The 23,451-nt window shown below is 40.3% G+C and overlaps 1 protein-coding gene across 1 annotated transcript in view; it reads right to left on the bottom strand.

Moving 5' to 3' along the window:
- The window catches only part of socs7 (suppressor of cytokine signaling 7), a 39,796-nt gene extending 25,064 nt beyond the window's left edge, over positions 1–14,732 (bottom strand). The window contains exons 1-3 of the mRNA XM_041785893.1: positions 14,033–14,732; positions 9,486–10,034; positions 7,173–7,546 (exon numbers count right to left, since the gene is read on the bottom strand). Coding sequence (XP_041641827.1) covers positions 7,173–7,546; positions 9,486–10,034; positions 14,033–14,548 — 1,439 coding nt within the window. The 5' untranslated portion in view covers positions 14,549–14,732. The remainder of the gene's footprint in view (positions 1–7,172; positions 7,547–9,485; positions 10,035–14,032) is intronic.
- Positions 14,733–23,451: the final 8,719 nt, after the last annotated feature.

The raw sequence follows: 23,451 nt of genomic DNA, 5'->3' as shown, positions 1-23,451 counted from the left end.
AGACTAAAATTTAAAATAGCTGCCAAAATGAATACTGGATGGAACAACGGGCTATCAGGTTTAGGGGGTGATGACTTTTTCACACAGAACCAGGTAGGTTCTGATGGCTTTTTCTCTAAATAAATGAAATCATCATTTAAAAAAACAACTTTTGTATTTACTTGGGTCAAACATAAGAAATCAGGAAGTGTGAAAATACTCAGAGCTTTGTATGTCTTGAATGAACTTTCCATCTTCAACAATCATTCAGCTTCAAGTCACCAGCTAACACAGGCACTTTTTAAACCATAACACCACGACAGCAGGAAGCGCACTACTAGTATACTCCACCTAGACATTTATGTTAGGTATTTAGATACCGAGTGTAAATCTGTATCGCTGAATTAATGAGAACAGTTTGATATCTGATTGCTCAGACTGCAGACAGAGGTGGTTGAGGATGTCTATATCCTGACTGGATTGGTTAAAGACACAACAAGTCAGAGCCGTCCTCTCGACTGATGTGATCTGCTGTACTCCTTGTTAGTACCTCTGTCAGAATGTCCACTTCCTGATATTTTACACAAGGATGTCATGTAATGTTAGAATTCCTGAGTAAAAGCTGGAGAAGAACTAGAGATCTTCATTCTCCATGCTGTTGTTGTCAGTTGGAGGCCAGGCCTTTCACAAACGCAGCTTCATGATTTAATGAACTTCATTAAGGCATCAATTAATTAGGGGTGCACCGATCGATCGGCCAAAATCGGAATCGGCGCCGATTTCCTTCATTTAGGGGGATCGGTGATCGGCCGATACTTAGATAAGATGGGTTTCATATGTACATCTACCTACTAAAATGTGAAAAATGAAAGACTAAAGGAACTGATATAATTTAGTAGTTTGGACAGCAATGCTCTAAACTTTTCATTTATATTTGAGAGAACTACCTCATGTGCAGTTAAAACAACAAGTTTGTATTGTTTCACGGGTATTGTTCAATGTTTTTCAATAAAATAAGATTGGAACATTGAAGGTGTATGCTGCCAGTTATAAAAAAAAAAAAAAAAAATCGGTATCGGCCAAAATCGGAATCGGCAGGTCAGACTTTTTAAAGGTCGGTGATCGGCCAGAAAATTGCAATCAGTACACCCCTACAATCAACGACTAAAAACATCAAACAATGCAGCGATCAACGTTGACTTGTTAAGAATCCTGAAATAAGATGTAGTAATTTAGACAGACGTCTCATTTCAAGGACCGCAAGTGTAATTTTCTTGCCCCACTGGAGGATATTTGCACTTATTACAGACATGTCAGGCCTTATTTTCTGCTTTTTACATCTTGAATTAAGTCATTATCTGGGCAAGCCAGGAAAACAAGTCTTTAACCCCTGAATGCTAGCTGGGCGCTGTGTTTGAACCATTCAGAGCACAAGCACCAACAAGCTGTCTCCAGAAAGGTAACACTGAAGTTTCATCCCAAACTGTCAGACGGGTGGAGCTGCTGCTGGTTCTGAGTAATGAATGTTTAAAGTGAAACAGAGGCCTGAAGATGGCTGTAGCAGGGAAGGATCAGCTGGAACACTCAAAGCATGAAGGCTTAGCTAGATCAGGTTCAAAGATGAGACCAACAGAACAGAAAATTAGGATTTTACTCCGGTTTTTATGAGGAATAGTCCAGGTGTTCTCAAACTGACGACTGAAAAGGGACGCTTGCCAATTCATGGTAACCATAGTCATATAATAAAAGGCTGCTACTCCTTAACGCTTCAACAAACAGACGTATTGACGTCTATGGAAAGGTGACACCTTGAGTTATCCCCTCCAAAGTCCAGAATCACTGCCAGTATCAGTGGAACAGAGACAGAAGAATAAATTCATTACAGAATGAATGAATTTTAAATTTCCATTTCATCCTGCACTCACTTAACATTACTAAAGACATTATTTACAAATTTACATGTTGCCATGGCAGGATGACAGTCCTTATATGGTCAGGGCTGGTAGCATGACCAGAGAGGCGGGCTCTCTTCTTCAGTCCAGGCCCTTATTGGCTATCGTAGGCTCTAGACAGGAAGGTTCCAACTGGTCAAATGAGATGTTATGCTAAGGGTCAGATGTTGACAGACAGTTTTGAACTGGTGAGGCTTCGCACGTTCCTTTCACATTTCCAAAAGTTGCCTGGCCTACTGTTTGACAAGAAAGACAGGAAGAAAGGCCCAACATTCCACGCTTCATCAAACATTCTGTTCTCTGTCAGTCATCCTGTAAAACTTTTGATAGGCTTAAGAGAGATGATGTCATTCCATCCTTGACTTTAAGATGATGTCATCCTTTAAGGACAATAAAACATTCCACCCTTGCCCTTATCAATAACCATCCCTTAAGGCCAATATAACATTCCATCCTTGCCTTCAAGAATGAGGTCATCGTTTAAGGCCTTTAAACATTCCACCCTTGCCTTTAAGAATGAAGTCATTCTCTAAGAACAATAAGAAATCTATCCTTGCCTTTAGCAATGATGTCATCGTTTAAGGCTTTTAAACATTCCATCCTTGCCTTTAACAATGATATCATCCTTTGAGGCCTTTAAACATTCCATCCTTGCCTTAAACAATAATGTCATCGTATAAGGCCTTTAAACATTCCATCCTTGCCTTAAACAATGATGTCATTGTATAAGGCCTTTAAACATTCCACCCTTGCCTTTAAGAAAGAAGTCATCCTCTAAGAACAGTAAGAAATCTAACCTTGCCTTTAGCTATGATGTCATCATGTTAGGCTTTTAAACATTCCATCCTTGCCTTTAACAATGATATCATCGTATAAGGCTTTTAAACATTCCATCCTTGCCTGTAACAATGGTTTCATCTTTTAAGACTTTTTAATATTTTATCCTTAACTTTAAAGATGATGCCATCCTTATAATAAAACATTCCATCCTTCCCCTTAACAATGAAGTCATCCTTTAAGGCCAATACCACATTCCATCCTTGCCGTTAAAATTGAAGTCATCCTTTAGGGCCAATAAAACATTCAATCCTTGCCGTTCAAATTGAAGTCAACCTTTAGGGCCAATAAAACATTCCATCCTTGACTTTAAAGATGATGACATCCTTTAAGGCCTATAAAACATTCCATCCTTGACTTTAAAGATGATGAAATCCTTTAAGGCCTATAAAACATTCCATCTTTGACTTTAAAATTGATGATATCCTTTAAGGCCTACAAGACATTCCATCCTTGCCTTTAATGACAATATTGTCCTTTAAGGCAAATTAAACATTCCATCATTGCCTTTCATGACATTATCATCCTTTAAGGCCAATAAAACATTCCCCCCTTGACTTTAAAGATGATGTCATCCTTTAAGGCCTATAAAAGTTCCATTCTTGCCTTTTGAATGTAGGTAAGGCTGGGCCCCCAGTTTTTTTCCAGTCTTACCAGCACCCCACTAGATTTATTAGCTAAAGAGTACACCAGCGCGTCCTTTACAAGCATGTTCATGACAGCAGGAGGGAGAAAAGCTGATAAAAAGTGAGTTGGAAGGCCATAGATAAAGTCTTGCTTTAGTTTACTGACAGAATTCAGCTGATCAGCTAACAGAGGAGTTTTACATGCATGTCAGCACGTGTTGTTCCAGTACAAACAATCCAGTCTGTATGAAGACATCTTAGACCAATCCCTGTCTGCCAGATGGAAGAGTTCATTAAAGCCAGTAGAAAATAATTACTACACATTTTAGAAATAAAACTCCGCAGTAGAAATGTTAGAAAGAAACAAACACGTCTGGACTGTGTTTACCAGCGCCTGGATTCAAAATGTGTCACTGCTCTTAAAATATTGAATGTTTACTGCCCATCAGGTCCGTCTGAGGCTTTCTGCATGACTTCCCCACATCATCCTGACCTACATCTTGGAAAACAATGCGTTTTCCACTTTGTTTTTGACCTTTCTTGTTGTCTGAGCCTGAAACTTAATGCAGATATCACAAAAAAGTTAGGAAAGCCATTCAAACGTTCCAGTATTTACATGTATTTAAGATATTTTACTGCTGATTTAGAGATCTCTGCCTTTCCATAGACATGAACATGTCATCCATACAATATTGTTTTTGTCTAATATATAAATGCACCATAGTTGATTTTTTGCAAATATCTAACTTCAACCAATACTGATAAGTTTATGGGTTTTTCATTGTAAACAAACAAACAATCAAACAAACAAGAGGTAAAGCAGAGGTAAGTAAACCTCTGAATACTGAAGAAACAAAGCTAAATTCAAGTGCAGGAAGGTTAAAGAAATAAGGCAAATACACAAAAGTAAGGATGTATGATGAGTGATTTCTGCAGATATTTGTTAGGCTGATGTGTAGAAACAGACCCAGTGGGCGAGGGCCCGTACCTTCATAGCATCTAGCATGTCTGAAATAGTGTTAGTTTTGTCCACAGGTTTATCGTCTGTTTGAAGGCGTCTCTCGTTTCTCTGCCTGTGGTAGTCACAGTAACGTTAATGTGGTCCTCTTGGTGGCCAGAGTTGGCCATCCTGATTTTAAAGTGCAGAATTAAAGATGCAACATGTAGAATATTTGCACTGAAATATCTATATTAATTTATAAAAGTGGCCATTTCTGTTATACATTTTTAATAAAACCAATTAAGTTGAAAATACTAAAAATATTTGTTGTGACTTACTACATTTAAGTTTTTTGACTAGAGTTGATCGATTTGCAAAAATAATCTAACTGCAATTTTTTCCTGATATTGCGATTTAATATGCAATTAATATTAAATATTAAATACTTTTGCATTTTTCAACAAATTCAAGCAATAAATCAATACTGTCACCTACATTCATACATTTAAACATTTCAATACTAAAAGGATATAGCCTACAGTTTAAGTTGGCAGAGAAGGCTCTGCTCTAAAGAAGCTCTCTGGGTTAGCCAAGCAGCATGCTTTGACTTTCCAGGGAGTGCATGGCTAGAAGCCTCCATATGAAAGGACACATGTGTAGAAAAGTTTAAATTAATCTGAATGAATCTGAATATGAGGATGAAACAAGCTTTACGTGATAAAGGAGGCAGCTGGGGTGGAGGAGGTGAAGCTTGTAAAGCTGCTGCAAAAAATATATGTATTAAACTGCCTCCTAAAGAAAGATAATTTGATTTACTACAAGAAAGACTGAAACATAGACTTTGAACTAGGAAGAGCTCTTCCACATAGTTCAGTTCATCATTGTCTGCGTTTACATGGACTTGAGTATTGTGGTTATGAGTCACATCCCGCTTTGTATCATATTCTGGATCCTGTACACGCACACAGAGAAACCCGGTTATTCATATCCCTATAAACACGATGAAAACTAGTATCCCGGTTTCTGATCACTGAATCATATCTGTGCGGTTATGATTTTATTTTACAACACAAGACGAGGTAAGTTTGAAATAGGAGAAACATTAGATCACTGTTATCTTGGGTAAAACAGTTAAATGCCAGCATTGTGTTGCAGAAATGGAATCAACCTTATTCCAACAACGGGAGAAAACATAATCTCATTTATATTAAGAACGTTTGCTAACAGGTAATAAAGCATGTGCAGAAAAAAAGAGACTGAGAGGATGGCAAGGAGTAAAAGAGAGATCACAGATGAATAAGTTTATTATAACTTATTATCATTATCAGGGGATTAGAATTAGTATTATTAAACAACATAAAAGTTTGGCAGAGACGTCAAGAAAGAGCAAAGCAACTTGCAGATGACTAACTTCACTAAATAACTGTCCTGGAAAAAACTTCAAAATAAAAATCGGTGAAAACGGGGGCAGCTCAAAGTGGGCCTTGAGAAAGGGTTAAGCTTTAGATTTGAAAAGTACACCGGAAGAATCATCGTTTCTAAATTACTGGACTGGGAAGCGTTGACAAACTGTGCAGGATGATTACCGAGTGCCGTCTTTCCATCTTTAACTCACAGAGCCCTAATTCCTGGTAACTCATGGCATGAGTGGTCATTCTCTGTCCCCAGAGTAACTATGCTCACGTTTCACTCATTGCTGAAAAATTAAACTGTTTGCTTCACGTTTTATGTAAATATGAGGGCGTTTTGACACAAAACTGCCGTCAGTTCACAGACTGATCTGCTGCAGACACCATGCTAAGCTGCCACTCTCTCTGGGCAGAGCAAATCAGCTGTTCCTCCGCCACACAGACGCAGTATTTGTATAGTTAAATTAAATTAAATCAAATTCGCACCTGCGCAGGAAGTCTACAGCAGCCAGAAAACAGGATACTGTGTATATATGGCACAGTATCCCGGTTTCTTTTGGAGTTCTCCAGGTAGCAAAACCAGGTTTCTCAAAACCGGGATACTGTAATATCCCCATTTCTACATGCACACAGAGAAACAGGGATACTTAAAACCCAATAGAAATCAGGATAATCAAGTCCATGTAAACACAGTCATTCTTTCTATGTTGAAGTTTCACCCCATAGTTGGAACTTCTCCAACTGTGTGGGTGTCTTCACTCATGGTGCAAAAGTGTCTCTGCCCAAAGGCACCAAGGGAAAGTTTTGCAGATCAGAAAAATAGAGCTGAAATTACTGATTTGGATTTTTGAGTTAACACAACTTATTTTTAAACAACCTTTTACTGTTCTGTCTTACGGTGCAGTAGCTTTAATATTTCCCAAACTTTCGAAGACAGAAAGATTTTTTATTTTTATAAATGTAATGGGACGTGTCTTTTCATGAAGGCTGCCATGGGTTGTCAGTTCAACTTTTCTCTATAACATGGAAACCTCCACACTCAACATTTCCAGTGAGTAAAGACCAGCTCTGCTAAGGCCCAGCTCTGCAGCCTCCTTCTCAACACTACTTCTGGTTTTGAGCTGAGGACTGCTCAGAGCTAGAACTTCAGTCCTCACAGCAGACTTTAAAGTCAGGAGGGCAACTCTGGCCACTAGGAGGACTACATTAATGTTACTGTCACTGCGAGAGGCAGAGAATTGTGAGTAAAAAGACGATAAACATAAGTAATCATTTGATCCTGATTATCTTGTTTTCATGATGATGGGAGCTTAAATCAGAACTGGAATCTAAACTTAATTAATCACTTTGACGTTATACCAGTAATGTCCTGCATCCTCTTCCTTAATGAAAGTGTGAAATAAGAACGTGACATCGTGAGGATGCTCACCTGTCGGTGTCCGGCTCAGCTCCCGCGCTGCTCGCCATGTCCACCAGACTCCCGGCAGACGACACCGAGTACGTCACAGACGGCCTCTTGTCCAGCAGGTGATTGGAGCCGCTGCAGCTCTTAGTCCGGAACAGTTTGCTCAGACGGATCTTTAATCCCTTTTTGGACTTTCCGGGAACTTTTAGTGTCTTGTGTCCACAGGAAGTCCAGCCTGTGGGAGTCCGCGGCGCGCTGGCGCACCGCTCCGGCCGTCTCCTGGGTGTGGATGCCTGACTCAGGTTGGGGGTGGTTGTCCCTGGTGTGCTCTGGGCTGGTGTGGGTGCAGGTGACATGTTTGAAATATGGGAGACGACCTCCGTATCCCTGGAGTTTACCTGTGAACAGTGGTGGACAAAAGAAAGACATCAGCAGTGCAGACGTGGCCATTAACGGGCCCCTGAAAGACCCTAAGAATGTTCCACCCCAAGAAGCCATCTAATATTATCATTAGCACTAGCCTCCTGGCTCACAACCACCTCGCAGCCCAGAGTTACTTTCAGCTAAGTTTAGTGGTCCGACCCAGGACAGTAATGGTTTGTTACCACCAAACATGAATGTGAGGTGAGAGGAGTTGTCTTTTTCATGTCAAATTGTAAATATTTAGCTCCTCAGTATTTTTCTTGTAAGCTCTTACAAAATGGAGTTAGAACAATTGTTGCCCCTAAAAAGTGTGAAGGGAAAGCTTTAGTGTAGATTGTTGTTAACTAGCTAACTAGTTGTTAAACGGTTGTTAGCCTTGACGCTTGACATTATCTTTGGGGTTGGTTGTCACATTCTCTTTGGGGTTGGTTGTCACATTATCTTTGGGGTTGGCTGTCACATTCTCTTTGGTGTTGTTCGTCACGTTCTCTTTGGGGTTGGCTGTCACATTATCTTTGGGGTTGGCTGTCGCATTCTCTTTGGGGTTGGTTGTCACATTCTCTTCGGCGTTGGTCGTCACATTCTCTTTGAAGTTGGTCATCACGTTCTGTTTGGGGTTGGCTGTCACATTCTCTTTAAGGTTGCTCGTCACATTTCGTTTTTGGTTGGTCATTACATTCTCTTTGGTGTTGGTTGTCACATTATTTTGGGGTTGGTCATCACCTTTTTTGGGGTTGGTTGTCCCATTCTCTTTGGGGTTAATTGTGACATTCTCTTTGGGGATAGTCGTCACATTATCTTTGCGGTTAGTCATCACATTCTCTTTGGGGTTGGTCATCACATTCTCTTTGGGGTTGGTTGTCACATTCTCTTTAGGGTTTTTTGTCACTGCTGTTCGGGGAGTATTAGGAAAATGTTGGATGTGCAGCTAGTGTGCACACAAGCTCTGCTTAGTTGGAGTGAGTGGGCCCTTCATTTGCTGTCACTGTGACTCAGAAAGTTAATGTGTGGCCTAGTTAAGTAGGCTTTCATTGTTGTTGTTTTGTTGTTTATGTTGCTGTAGGCCTATAAGCTGGCCTAAAGATGTTCCTACTCATGTTCCTTGCTCATTTTGTGTTAAGATACATTAATTATGTTATTTTTTCAAATTGTAAATCCAACTACAGTTTCAAATTTAGTTCTGCCTTTTAAGATTTTTCCCATTAAAACAACATCATGACAAACAACCCATAGTGTGTGACAACCATCCCTGTGATGGGGTTGGTTGTCACAATGTGTCAGACTGTCTTTGATCGTTAATTACCTCTTTGTTTCAATATGTTGGGAGATAAGAGGGATATACATTTCAGGCCAACTCCTTAAGCTTCAATTAAATTTAGGAATGACTACTGAAAGATGTTTTGATGATGAGTGAAAAGTGTGACAACCAACCCTGTTCTCCCCCATTACTACATCCAAGCTAATCCCTTCTCTGGTGGCTCGCAGTACAACTTGACCCTAGCTGTAGCTCCCTCCTCCTCCTTAAACAACACTGACTGGTCTAACATTGTGGATTGGAGCTTTTCAAGATGGATTTGCCTGATGACAGTTTGGCAGATCATCTGCTTAGTGAGGTTACGGTAGCAAAAAAAGAAGAAGAACAATGCTAAAAAAGCTGGACAGTACAGATCAGTTATTTTTCCCAACTTTTGACGAAGAAAATGCAAAAAACTGCTAAAACACCAAACTGAACTGGACCAAACTATTAAGTGAAAACTCAGTTTCAAATATTATTCATTTATATATTATTGTTTACATATAACTCAGTATATTATATATGTGTTTATGATATTTATCAGTTCTTTACAGAAAAATTATCCAGACTTAAATGGCTTATTAACGTTCAGAGTTTGATTCCATATCACCCAGCCTTACCTGTGAGAGCTGGCTGGTTAAGTTCCCATGGAGGCTGCACACCTGTGCTCCTGCAGCGGCTGGAGTCATCACCTCCACCTGCCGCCTCAGCTCTGCCTGGAAGCTGCTGATGGAGAAGGCTCCGGACATCTTCTGAACTATTTCCCTTTTCCTGTTTAGTAAAAACTCCCTGCGTCCGCTCTCGTCCTCCGCCTCCCCCTCTGGGCACTCCTCGTCCATGCCCAGGCCATCTACGTCCCCGCTGCCGAGGCCCTCCAGCACCAGCAGAGCGTCGCTGGTCTCTGTGGGGTCGTCCTCAGGCTCCCCGCCGTGCGCCCCCCTACATGAACACTGCGGGAGCTCTCCTGCTTTGAACAGCATCTTTGGGACCGCACCGACCCCCAGCTCCCCGAAGCGGCGGGCCAGCTCGAACACGGCTCCTTCACGGTCCCTGGTGGCCGAGCTCCACTTTGACTCCATCACGGTGAGAGGGTTGGACCTCTCTGACAATAAGGGCCACTCAGGCGGGGTGGTGATGAGACGATGGCGGTGGCACAGCTCTGCAGCTCCCTGCGTGCCCAAGTAGAAAATACACATACTTAACTGAATTATAGGTGCACTTATACTGTCATAAAGAGGATATTTAGTGCATTTGTACTCAAAAATTTCTTACTTTCCTGTGATAATAGTAAAATAAATGCATGCTTAATGTGTTCTTTTCAAGATATCCCTATATAAGCAGTTATTAGCATCAAGGAAATGCATTTATCTCAAGCATATTCATTATCTCTTTTACCTAAAGTACCATTTTTGTAGAATTTATATCTGCAAATTCTTGATTGATCTACTTAAAGACGCTCATATAAACAAAAATGAATACAACAAATAATGATGAACCCATTAAGTATTAATTAACTGATTAATCAACAATTTAAATGTGTTTATAAATCAGATAAAAGAAATGATATTTTAACTAGTAGTTTCAGAGTGTTATTATAAAGGAGTGGTTCTCAAAAGGTGGGTCAGGACCCAAAAATGGGTCACAAATGTGTGCCTGGGAAAAAATAATGCTGAAAGTCTATGATGTATGGAAGCCCCCAATGCACATGCATCCAATGGGTTTTTTTCCTAATTTTACACAAAATGTAAATTTTGTTCAAGCTCTCCACTCATTTTCTCTTTATACTGGGATAGCAAACTTTGTCTTTCCATGATAATGTGCTGATTTCTCTAGATCTAAAGAAAACAACCAAAATTCATGTTATCAGAGGAAATGGAGCAGAATAAAATGTATGCATGCTCGTCCTCCCAGGGCTTCTGTAATGATGTGCTTTAAACATGTATACAATATTTTTCATTAAAAACACTTGAATGGCTAAACATTTTTGGACAGTTGGGTTGCGATTTGTGGAAAGACCAAAAAGAGGCCCTTCCCCTTGTAGATAAAATGAATCACAGTGAGTGAACTGAATATTTAGAAGCGTCTCTTTCTAGGTGCCAAAGCCAGAAAACTACAGGAGAGACCCTAATGTGAAATATTAATACCCAACTAGCCGAGAGTACCTCGTCAGCTCTTAGAAGAGCATCAGAAATCAAACTGGTATCCTCCTTCACACTAAAACAGATAAGTTATTAAAAAAAAAACCCACCATATTATATCTATCATTATTAGAACATATTAACAACAACCATCTTTCCATTATGTTGACTGTTCTTTGTTGGTAACTTTTGGAAGTGGGTGGAACAAGTGATGAGCTTGTTCCACCCACTTTCTCAAAAGTTGACAACTATGGCCACTATATGGCAAAAATGGCCGGCTACAGGCCCCAACATCCCCAGCTTCACCAACATTTTGTTCTTTTCCTTTAATGATGATGTCACCTTTATAGGTTTAAGAAAGATGACATCATCCTTTGAAGTCTCTAAAACACTCCATCCACTGCCTTTGAAGATGACTTCATCCTTTGAAGATGACTTCATCCTTTGAAGATGATGTCAGCCTTTGAGGATTATGTTACCCTTTGATTTTTTTTTAAATTTCATCCTCTGCCTTTAATGATGATGTCACCTTTATAGGTTTAGAAAGATGATGTTATCCTTTTAAGTTTCTTAAACACTCTGTCCATTGCCTTTGAAGATGATGTTACCTTTGAAGATGATGTTACCTTTGAAGATGATGTCATCCTCTGAAGTTTTAATAAAATTACATCCGCCGCCTTTGAGGATGATGTCATCAAATCCAACAATCGAGCTCAACAGTTCCCGCCCATTTTTTTTTTTTTTTTTTGGCACCGCTGGTTCCAGAAGACAATTTTTTCCATTCAAATCCCCCGCAAACATTTCTCAAAATTCTTACTACAACTCTTAGCATGAATGCATGAACCAAGCTAACCAGCTAACTGAAAACTCATGACTATAAAACATTTGGTTTGGCGCAAAAATGTTGGTGGCGTCTGAAAACAGAGAAAGGCAAAGGAACAAGACATATTTCTTTACAAGGAGGAAGGAACTACCTATCCCACAATCCATTGCTATCTATTTTGTTAATTGTTTAGGTTAGTTTGCAAAGCTTTAAAACCACATTGGTACCTTTTATCAACACTTATCTTTATTGTAGGTTTTAATTTTTAAACAAAACTGACTTAATACTATTGTAGTTTAATTATTTTTCACTTCATACTATAGCAACATGAATGGACGTCATCACCAGCCAACGGTCATCATCCAAAGACATGGTAGACATTTCCATGGTTACCGGAGACTGTACCAATCAGATACGTTGCTGTCACACTCTAGGATCATGGGTATTGTAGTATTTTAGGCAGAGATCACAAATAAACTCTTTCTTATACAGAAGTATATCTCATGAATGTTTGTCTTCTACAAGAGCATATACTGTTGTTTAACACTCAGGTAGCTTGTGGTGAGTCTAACTTGAATATTTCTGACAATTTGATTAATAATTTAATCTGCTATGGACAAAAATAAATGGGATTTCTACTTTTAGAATTACACTGTTGAGCCCTCTATAACGAATACAAACCAAAACTGCCCAGTCCACCTATTTCTACTGTTGACTTATTTTGAATTGAGGACTCAGTTCAATAAAAACCTCATAAGGTGTATTAGCGAAAAAGAAAAAAAGCTTTTCATCTCCTACTTCTGTTTACTCCAGAAAGTCCATGTGAGTCCTCAATTTAAAACAAGAAGTAGAATTGACCATGCATGGCTGAAATGTGCTCTGATGTTTGGGATCGGCGTTGTCGGCAGGATGGAAATCCACTGACGTTCCCTGTAGAGGTTCAAATCCTGCCGACAACGCCAACTCTGAAGAGTCTTGTGTGCGCATTTCAGCCGTGCAGTCTTTCTTTGAGGGTCGACAGAGGTTACAAACGAACAGAGGGAACAGCCTACATCTACATTAACTCCATCAGCCTTTTGTATTCAGACAGGCACCACATATACAGCATCTGCAACAATAAACAGTCCTAATTTAGAGGTACATGGCAGACGTCACCTGTCCTAAAAGTGCCTCACACATACAGCTGTCTGTGATTCTCTAAGATCTCCATTAAAACATATATAAGATAGAAATGTTCAGGGCGAAGGTGCTTGTGAAATTAAAGTCATATTTTCTGACTATGAAGACATTTTTGGGCCTTTTGAATGGCTTGGAACCTTCAGGGATGAGGGGTCCTCACCAGGGAATATTTGGACAATTTTGATGCAATTTGTTTCACTCTTGTCCTCTTATTGATATTCAAAATGCATGTCTCAATCACTGATAATTTTGGAGCTAAAACTCCCATAATACGCCACCTATAATGAGTTTATCTTGAGACCACTGGAGCATGAGACGAGGGCGATAGCCTGATGGTAAAACCTCCGGTGGTTGTTGGTCCAAAGTCTGGACCAGCTAAGAACAGCTGCTGAAGAGTAATCCTAATAGAAGAAATTCATATTGTCCAATTATCTCTGCATTTGTACAACTAAATGTTGTTTCAAAATAAAAGACTTGGGTTACACTTGATATGCCATGTAATGTTGAATATAACATCTCTGCTGCAAACAAACTATTGTATTGAACTGGTATTATGACAAACATTTCAGGTTAAAGACATATTGCACCTTTGTAATCTAAAAAACGCAGTGGGTCATATTGTGATTGAATCTAAATGCAGATTAACCGCCCAGTGTTACTTTGGACCTTGTTGTTGGAGGTAGGGGTCATCACCAGGGACTATTTTGGATCATTCTGAGTTTTTTTATTCCCTCTTTTCCCCTTATTGACATTTAAATACACATCTTAATGACTGGGGGTGATTCCTCCTATTTGATGCTCACCTATAATGAATATTTCTGAAAGCAACTTGGAGCATGAGACCCAGGCTACTGCCTAACTTCCCTGATGGTAAAACTGCCTCTGGTTGAAGGTCCAAGGTCTGGACCAGTGAAGAACCACTGCTATTCTAACAGAGGACAGAAATTACCTCCTGATGATCCAGTTAAAATCTAGATTTAAAGTGTGAATCAGCCCTAAAACGAGGTTAACTTCCCCGGGCTCTCACCTGGCTGTCCCCGCTCCCGGAGCCCGCCGGATGGCCGTGCTTCTGCTGGATGTCTCTGGAGCTCACCGTGTTGTTGTTGATGGTGGAGCCTGAACCCTGCTCCAGACCCAGAGCATCCCTGCCCTCGTTCAGACCCTCTAAGTCTAAAATCCCCTCTCCGTTCCGCATTATGTTGGAGAAGACGAGCAGCTGAGGCCGTAGCTCGAAGCCCGGGGCCTCCATGGAGCTCTGCGGGGGAGGAGGCGCGGACAGCGGGGCTCGGCTCTCCGTGCCCCCGCTGTCAGGTGCAGCCGTGCCCTCCCCGCTCGGCTGGGCTTTGTTCAGCCGGCTGCTGGGATGCTCCAGGCCCGCCGTCGGATCTCGGCTTATATCCAACCCCAGGACCTCCTTCCCCAGCCCTGGCACCACTCCTCCCGGCGGCAGATTCCCGTTCTCCGCGTCCAGCCGATCATCCTCGGCGGCGGAAACCAGGCGCATCAACACGAAATCGGGCGACATATCTTGCGCGTTGTTCATAATTATTCGTCAGGATCGCGAAACGAGAAGGATTGGGCGATCTGCTGTTCACATAGCTAACCGCGGAGATCTGGTTCCTATAATAAAGAAAGGGCCAAGCCGCCGCTGCCTCCCATCATAATAAATAGGCTATGAGCGAAAACGCCAAAGAAGAAGAAATCAGGCGATGTTTTCATGGTCCTCCTTCATGAGAGCGCAGCATCCATCTGTCAGATATCTGGGGACTGGGTGCAGTTAGCTCCAGGCAGCAGCAGGCGGACCTCTGGGTCAGACATGCGGGCTGGAAGCAGCAGATCCCCGGTCAGTGAGCACCGTCTGCCCCCCTCTGTGTGAACACATTCAGGCCCCACCCGCTCCTCCTCCATCAGCCCATCACTGCCTTTATGAGCGCCCATCATGAGGGCTATAAATTAGACTGTGGCGTTTTAATGCCAGCCCCAGTCTAACAGCTGATTTCTGTTTATATTCACCAGCATGCAAAAATACATTTAACCGAAAAATATATATACTGCAATATAAGAAAACTACAATATTTATACAGGAACAGACGGGCTTCTAAGGCTGGGCAACATGGACCAAAAATCATATTATTTTTATATTTACACTGCCCTTAAAAGTGTCTTTGACTTTATAAATCAGTCATAGTCAATAAAATTTTGCTTTTTTTTCAAAACAAAAAAATGACAAATAAATCTCTTTAATGTCAAAGTGAAAACAGATTTCTACAAATAAAAATTAGTTAATGTAGAATAAGTGAGTGCATAAATATTCCTCCTTCTAGTCTGCAGTCTCAGCTCTGAGTCTGTGTGGATAGGTCTCAGTCAGGATCAAACATCTGGACTCTGGAATTTTACTCCATTCTTCTTTGATAAACTGCTCAAGCTCTGTCAGGATGATCAGGGATCAGGACTGAACAGACCTTTAAAGTCCAGACACTAATCCTCTATTGGATTGAGGTCCGGGCTTTGACTCGGCCACTCCAGAACATTCTCCTTGTCATCTTTATGGATTGGCCGTCTGCTGAGAAGCATCCCCACAGCATGATGCTGCCACCAGCGTGCTCCACAGTGGGGATGGTGTGTTTGTGCTGATGTCAATGTTTGGCGTCTTGTCTGATGGTCTCAAAGCTCCATTCTGGTCTCATCAGACCAAAGAACTTTCTTCCTCTTGACCATGGAGTCTCCCACAGTCCTTTAGGTGAACTCTAGTCCAGATTGAATCTGAGTTTTCTTCAACAGTGTCATGAAGAACCCGGCCAACAGCTGTCGTCTGCAGAATCTCTCCTACACTCAAACAATGAAAAAAAGGAATTATTTACTTTATAAATATTCTTTCTTTTAACTGAAGATAAATGCATTTATTTGGTTTAATTTTTTTTAACGAAGTCAGTATAAATTTGTCCCTTGTTCCCTATAAAATATATTTATGTTTTGTTGACATGAAGTATTTAAGTTATCTCAAAGAGGGCTGTAACATTTCTAAAATAGCTCGTCATTTCTACATAATAAATTCACGTTTTAAGGTTGAGTGTGATTAAATCATGTCGATTTAGCACAAAATGCAAGAACTTCAAATTCTGACATTTAATTTCTGTTGAGTCAGCATAACACCAACACATCAGGAGAGCAAAGAACCAGGACCTGGACTAACCTTACAAAGCAGATGGATACGCCCGTTTCCTTGTTTCTCACTGGTGAGTCCATCGGTTAGAAAGTGACAGGACCAATCAGCGACGAGGGGCAGTACTTTCAGGCACGGCAGAGTCGTGACGTAAACAAGCAGCAACAAGAGGCTGGTGCAGTTATGGAGGAAGAGATTAGCGTGGATGCTGCTAAAGCGTGAGTTTTATCAGAACTTGATGACATTTCTTTGTTAAAAGAAGAACAAAGAACAGCAGTGAGTTGTTTTCTTTTCAAAAACGACAAAAGTCGGGTACTGACATGTCTATGCAGCTCCATAGCTGCTACGTCACGTTTTGTTGCTCTCATTGGCCCGTAGAGATGTGACAGACAGAACAGTCACCCAATCATACGCCGAGATTTTTTCAAAGCCTCTGCCTTTTGTCAAACGTTTTCTATTAAAGCTTTCCCAGATGGATGTGTGAAACAAATCCGTCTGGTGTGTCAGGGTAGACCTGGACCACTAGAACCATGAATTCTGCTCTGTAGCAGAAAATCCTGAAGGAGAATGTCCGGCCATCAGTTCATGACCTCTGTCCACATGGAGCATTAATAAAAGTCGATTTGAGTGGTCTCCATAGTTGCCTCTCCTTCTTCTTTTTCTTCTTGGTGGATTTTCAAACCAACTGTGCGTATCGCCACCTATACGGCAATCATGCTTCAAGTCATGCTTGATGAGAAAGCGCCCTCGGCCTTCCCTGGATTTAACTGTGGTGCTCTGACTGTTTCATTTGACCTGTAAAGTCAGAAATGACTGAAGAACAGTCAGTAAAATTTCAATACAAAAAAGGGGAAGCTCATGGCTATAAGGCCACATAAAAACTATAAATGATAAGCAGGTGAAAAAGTTCTTTAAACTGATTCTAGTCAGAGATCATGAATACAGGAGTTGAAGTATTTTTCTGTGGTTTTAGAGCCTAAAGACTCCGGATCCTTCCTCCACCACAGCCTGACTCTACTCCAACCATCTCTAACTATTTTACAGCTCACATTACAGGAGCTGTTTGGAGGCCGAGTGCTTCTCTTTGGCTTTCTCCCAGAAATCTCTGAGTTAAGAAAACATTTTATGAAGTCCTCAGTCACTCTGTCGACCCACAGAGCTCTTCTCTTGGCTGCAGACTTCCTGATTCAGACTGACCCATCATCCTTCCTCTCTACCAGTTTCCTCATGGCTGCACGGTGGATCAGTGGTCAGTGTTGTTGGCTCACTGGAAAAGGTTCGAACCCCAGTCAAACGGGGCCTTTCTGAGGGTTCTCTCTGGTACTCTGACTTCCTTCCATGGATCAAAGATGGGCTTCTGAGATTCACTGGTGACTCTAAATTGCCTGTAGGTGTGAGTCTGAGGATGGCTGTTTTCTGTAGAAAGAGTTCACCCCTTGAATGTTTTTTTTTTTTTTTTTAAGATTTATTTTTGGGCCTTTTCATGCCTTTATTTGATAGAGGAAGGACAGTGGACAGACTTGGAAGCAGGCAAGAGAGGGGAGAGACACGCGGTAAAGGACCACAGGCCGGATTCGAACCGGGGCCGCCCGCGTACATGGGTAGCGCCTTAAACCACTCAACCATCTGTGCTCCCTACCCCCTTGAAAGTTTGACTCTTTCATTGATTTTATAAATCCATCATGGTCAATATAATTTGGATTTGTGATTAAAAAAAAACATAAAACTCTTAAATGTCAAAATGAACACAGATTTCTACACAGTAATGTCAATTAAATAACTAGAAAAGCACTCGGAGAGCACAGACCTCCGCCATTAGCCTTATCTCCTAATAGTGAAGAAACCTTTAAAAAATTCCTGGATCCGGCCCCATGTGTCCCCCACCACGGCATTCATGGATTACTCCCTCCCTAGTGGGGTGGAAACATGTTGAGGCAAAGCATTGGCTTCACTACAGGTGGACTGTCATGGTGGAAGCATTGCCTGCCGGTGCCAACAGATGTACTGACAGTGTCACCCATGGTCTCACCGGACGACTGGAAGTCATGTCAGAGGGCGAATAGTCCTCTATTCCTCCCAGCATTATGATGATCTCGCTACAATTCGCTGTCTTTCTCTCTGCTATGCTCCAACTCAACTCAACGACCGGGTGTGCGTCTTTACAACTATATAAACTCCAAAACTTTGAATAGAAACACACCCAAAAATGCTGCTGGGATTGAAGTTACTCATGTCTGCCATCTCCTGGTGTAAAGTGGTAACAGTGCAGACCTCCACCATTACCCTATCCCCCAATAGTACAGAATCCTTTAAAAAATTCCTTGATCCAGATGGTGATCTGGATCACTCCCAAAATCTAATCAGTTCTTTCTTATGCCAAGTCTGACATTTCCTGAAAATTTCATCAAAATCCATCCGCAACTTTTTAAATTATGTTGCTAACAAACTAACTAACAAACAAACAAACCCACCTGATCACATAACCTCCTTGGCGGAGGTAAAAATATGTAATAAGTGATTGTGATTGTTTAGCTTCCAGTTCTTCTCCCACCCTATGACAGCCGAGACTGATAAAGAATATTAAAATATTCATCTGTAGAGGAACATGGTGAGTCTGATATAACTGACAATCTGAAAGACTCGAGCGGATGTTATATTAATATTATCAGCTTAGAAGGATCATCAAAGAACAGTTAATAGTGAATAAATAAGACAGATTTATTACAGTGAAAAGGACTGGTTAATTTGTACTAAAATTATGAGTTCAAATTCAGAGATATAAAACCCTCCAGGTGTCACCTCATATGCATAGTGCACTAATTAATCTACTTTCCATACTAATAACTTTTAAAATCCATTTGCCACTCTCAAACGCTGCAGATAATAAATCTATTCACTGGAACTCAATACTGTCAGATGGCTCTCTGTGGTAAAATGCCTCAGTTCTTTTGCATATTTTACTATTAATCTAGTCCACTGCTCTAATAACTAACAAATACAATCTGTGTAGCATACTACAAAACGGCAAGTAGTTCATGTATTCACTGTAACTCAATGCAGCAAGAAGGCTGTCTGTGGTAAAATACCTCACCTCAAATGTAAATTTCACTGATCAACCATCCTAAATGATCCTATCTCCCGCGTGTTAATCTGCCCACATCCTTTCATTAATGCTCTAATCATGTCTAGTCAGCATTCTTGCACCCTTTGCTGATTGCTGATATGCTGATTTAGCATTAGTCTTGCCCTCATGTTTGTCATATTTCCGCAGTATTTTATTTTCACGTCACACTTCTTGCAAACCTCATCTGTTGTCTGTTGACCTCACTGGACAAACAATTGATTTTATTTTCCATTATTATAGACTTCAGGTCATATAAGCAATTCATTTGAAAAAATCAATACTTGGTGGACGAGACGATATATCACCAGACAAAATATTGCGATACTATGCTGCATTGATTTTTTCTCCCACCCCTACTTGCAACCATACTATCGATGCTCATAGACTTGTTTATACTAGAAAGAACACCAACAATGCTTGTACATAGTAAAACCTTAATTTTAATACTTTTGTGAGTTTATTTACTTTTGTATTTGATGTTTCATTCCACTAACCTGACACGCCAGATGGATGTGTTCCACACATCCATCTGGGAAAGCTTTAATAGGAAACGTTTGAAAAAAGGCAGAGGATTTGAAACAAACTCAGAGTGTGATTGGATGAATGTTCTGTCTGTCACATCTCTACGGGCCAATCAGAGCAACAAAACACGTGACGTAGCCGCTATCGAGCTGTGTGTGCGCAGCTACTGAGGAATGACGCGAAACATGGCAACTATAGACATGTAGGTACTCGACTTTTGTGTTTTTTTTTAAAAGAAAACAACTCACTGCTGTTCTTTCTTCTTCTTTTAATGAAGAAATGTTGTCAAGTTCTGATAAAACTGGCGCTTTAGCAGCATCCACGCCAATCTCTTCCTCCATAACTGCACCAGCTCTTGCTGTTGCTTGTTTACGTCACGACTCTGCTGCGCCTGAAAGTACTGCACCTCATTGCTGATTGGTCCTGACACTGTCTAATCGGGCCCAAACGGTTCAGATGGGAGCTTAACAAGATGGATTGGCCAGTGAAAAACAAGGAAACGGGCGTATCCATCTGCTTTGCAAGGTTATAATTCCTCTACATTGAGGGCAAAGCTAGCTGGAGTCAGATTCTTTGAAGTGTAAGCATACTTGGCCATAAAGCTGACTCTGATTCTTATTATGGCTGAACGACTTCCAAAAATAATCTAATGGCGATTTTTCCCCCCAGCACTGCGATTGCGTTTTAATATGCAATTATTTTTATGTTCCTCATTTTATATATTTTTCAATAAATCATTCTAAATTATATTGTACACCATAGGTGTAAAACTCGAGGCCCGGGGGCCAAATCCGGCCCATGGAAGGATTATATCCGGCCCACAAGATCATATCATATTAGTATTCTAACTGTCCCACCAGTCTGAGGTCTGCAGATTTCCTCCACTATAAAAATGTAAACTTCAACTTCATTATTTCAAATTTCCTTGTTTAGCGATAAAAATCTGAAAAAGTGAAGAGTTAGAAATGTTTCAGAAAACATCAAGAATGTGGGGAAAGAAATTAATTTGTTTCTTTATTTCATATTTTCAATTTTGCATCTCATGATTAAGACTCAAACTTCTGATTTTGTCTTTTCATTTCATACTTTGACCTTTTCAACCCATAATTTGGACTTGGTATATCACATTTTTATCTTTTAGATTCACAATTTTAAATTTCAAATCATATTTTGACCTTTTCAACTCCTTACTTTGGCTTTTTAAACCAATATTTTGACTTTTAAACTCATGATTTCATAGTTTTTTCTCATATTTTAAAATTGAAAATGAATAATTTTTACTTTTTATATCATATTTTGACCTGTAAGACTCCCAATTTTAAATCTAAGTCATGTTGTTTTAACTTTTTCAGTCATTATTCTAAATTCTAGCTCATATTTTGACATTTTCCCCTCCTAATTTTTTTTGGCTTTTTAATCCCATATTTTGAACTATCAGACTTACAATTTAAAATTTTGAGTCATATTTTCACCTTTCAAACTTATAATTTCAACTTTCTCCTCGTATATTTGCTCTTTAAAAACATTATTTTTTGTTTTTAATATCGTGCTCTAAACTTTTGAACTCATAAATTGGAATTTTTATCTCAGATTTGAGCCTTTAAACGTATCATTTTTACTTTTTTGAATTTGTAAAGATTTATCATCAGTGCTGTTTTTTCATATTCTATAATTGGTTAAAATGAGGTTGACAGTTTATGGTTAAATGTTAACCCTGTTAGGCCCTCAGGTTGGACCTGAATCCAGAATCCAGCCTCTGCTGGGATTGAGTTTGACGCCCCTGTTACACAGTATTATATACTAGGGAAAACTGACTTAAAATGAATATATAATTTTGATTGTTTTGGCTCATATTGCAAATTTGATATCAGTTGCCATATTGGAGAGGATAATCATTTTTATGTCAATCTCAATTTAAATCAATCTCTCTGCTGCAAAAAAAAAAATTAAACTGGTATTTTGACACATTTCAAGTTCAAGAAATATTACAAATTTTGCAATTAGGCCATATTACCATTTAATCTAATTCGTGATTAATTGTCCAGCCCTAATTCTTTTATGACAAAACAAATAAAAATGCACTGTGAACGCTCAGTGGTTCAATTTAGCATTTAGAATAGTTACATCCTTATTTTCTAAACTAACTTTACTTTTACAGCGTCTGTCCTGTTTCCTACAGGAGATAATAAATAAAGCTCTGAACATGTCTGACATGGCTCCTTTACTCAGTTAGAGATTGAAAAGAACTATTTCAGCCTTCAGTTTGAGTGCGAGCTGCCACTGCCACTGACCGCTGATGCATTAACGCTGTGAGACAGGCAGATGGCGCTGTAGGCCGTCCAACAGGGGTGGAGCTGCTGCAGAATACAGATAATGATGAGAGTGGATGAGGGCCATTAATCCTCACTGTGTGTGTGTGTGGGTGGGGGTGTGTGTGTGTGTGTGTGGGTGGGTGGGTGTGTGTGTGTGTGTGTGTGTGTGTGGGTGCAAAGGGGGTATTACTCCTGTTACGAGGACATTAATGTGTTTTTTAGGCCTTCATAGTGAAGACAGAGGGAAAAGTTCAAGCCTTCATTACATAAATCATTCAAATCTAGGATGACGTTGGGTCTCAGGTTAGTTTAAGGGTGAGATTATGCTTGTGTTAGTGTGTTCAGTCATATCTGAGCTCTGTGTGGAGTAATCAAACTAACAACCCTGACAACAGCTGAATATTGCTGTGATTTAACCAGGAGGTGGAGGTCAGCACCATCATTACATCACACTGTGATTCTGCTCTGGTGGAGGGTTTACGTGAAGGAATCTAACCGCTTGTTCTCATCTCTCATCTTGGCTGATATTGTGCTTTTTTCTCTTCTTGACATTCTCAAAAACATGTTCTACAAATGAAGACAACAGCATCAGAAATGTAGGAAAAAGGGGGAGAAGGATAAAAACATTCATCTCTGCATGCTTCTTTCAACTCTCAGAAAAATTTAACCTTTTGTGCTGCAGATAAGAGAATAAAAAGATTTCCCATCCTCCCTGCCAACAACTCACCTGGATCACATCTTAACTACAGCGCTGTGAATGTTTCTCAGTGGTTGTGGTATAAAGACACCAGTCACTGGCTCATCAGTATTCCTGGCAACCATTACACAATGAAGACAGAAGAACACTCAGAGAAAACATTATTTAAAAGTTTAAGTCAGGGGTCATTTTCAAGTCTCTGAACATCCCTCAGAGTTCAGTTAAATCCATCATGAAGAAATGAAGGAATATGTCACATGTGTAAATCTGCCTAGATCAGACCGTCCTCACAAACTGAGTGGGCGTGCAAGAAGGAGACTAGTGAGAGAGGACACCAAGACACCTATGACTACTCTGAAGGAGCTCCAAGCTTCAGCAGCTGAGATGGAGAGACTCTGCAGACAACAACTGTTGGCCGGGTTCTTCAGCAGTCAGAGCTTTATGGGAGAGTGGCAAAGAGAAAGACACTGTTGAAGAAAACTCAGATTCAATCTGGACTAGAGTTCACCAGAAGGACTGTGGGAGACTCCATGGTCAAGAGGAAGACAATGAGCTAAAGCATCCAGAGAAAGCTACACAGAAATGGTTTAAAGACAACAAGGAGAATGCTCTGGAGCGGCCGAGTCAA

The sequence above is a fragment of the Cheilinus undulatus genome, linkage group 4 (genome assembly GCF_018320785.1).
Source record: "Cheilinus undulatus linkage group 4, ASM1832078v1, whole genome shotgun sequence".
In the NCBI taxonomy this organism is placed as follows: Eukaryota; Metazoa; Chordata; class Actinopteri; order Labriformes; family Labridae; genus Cheilinus; species Cheilinus undulatus.
Note: the sequence above shows the minus strand (reverse complement) of the source record. Positions and strands in the feature narration are given on the sequence as shown.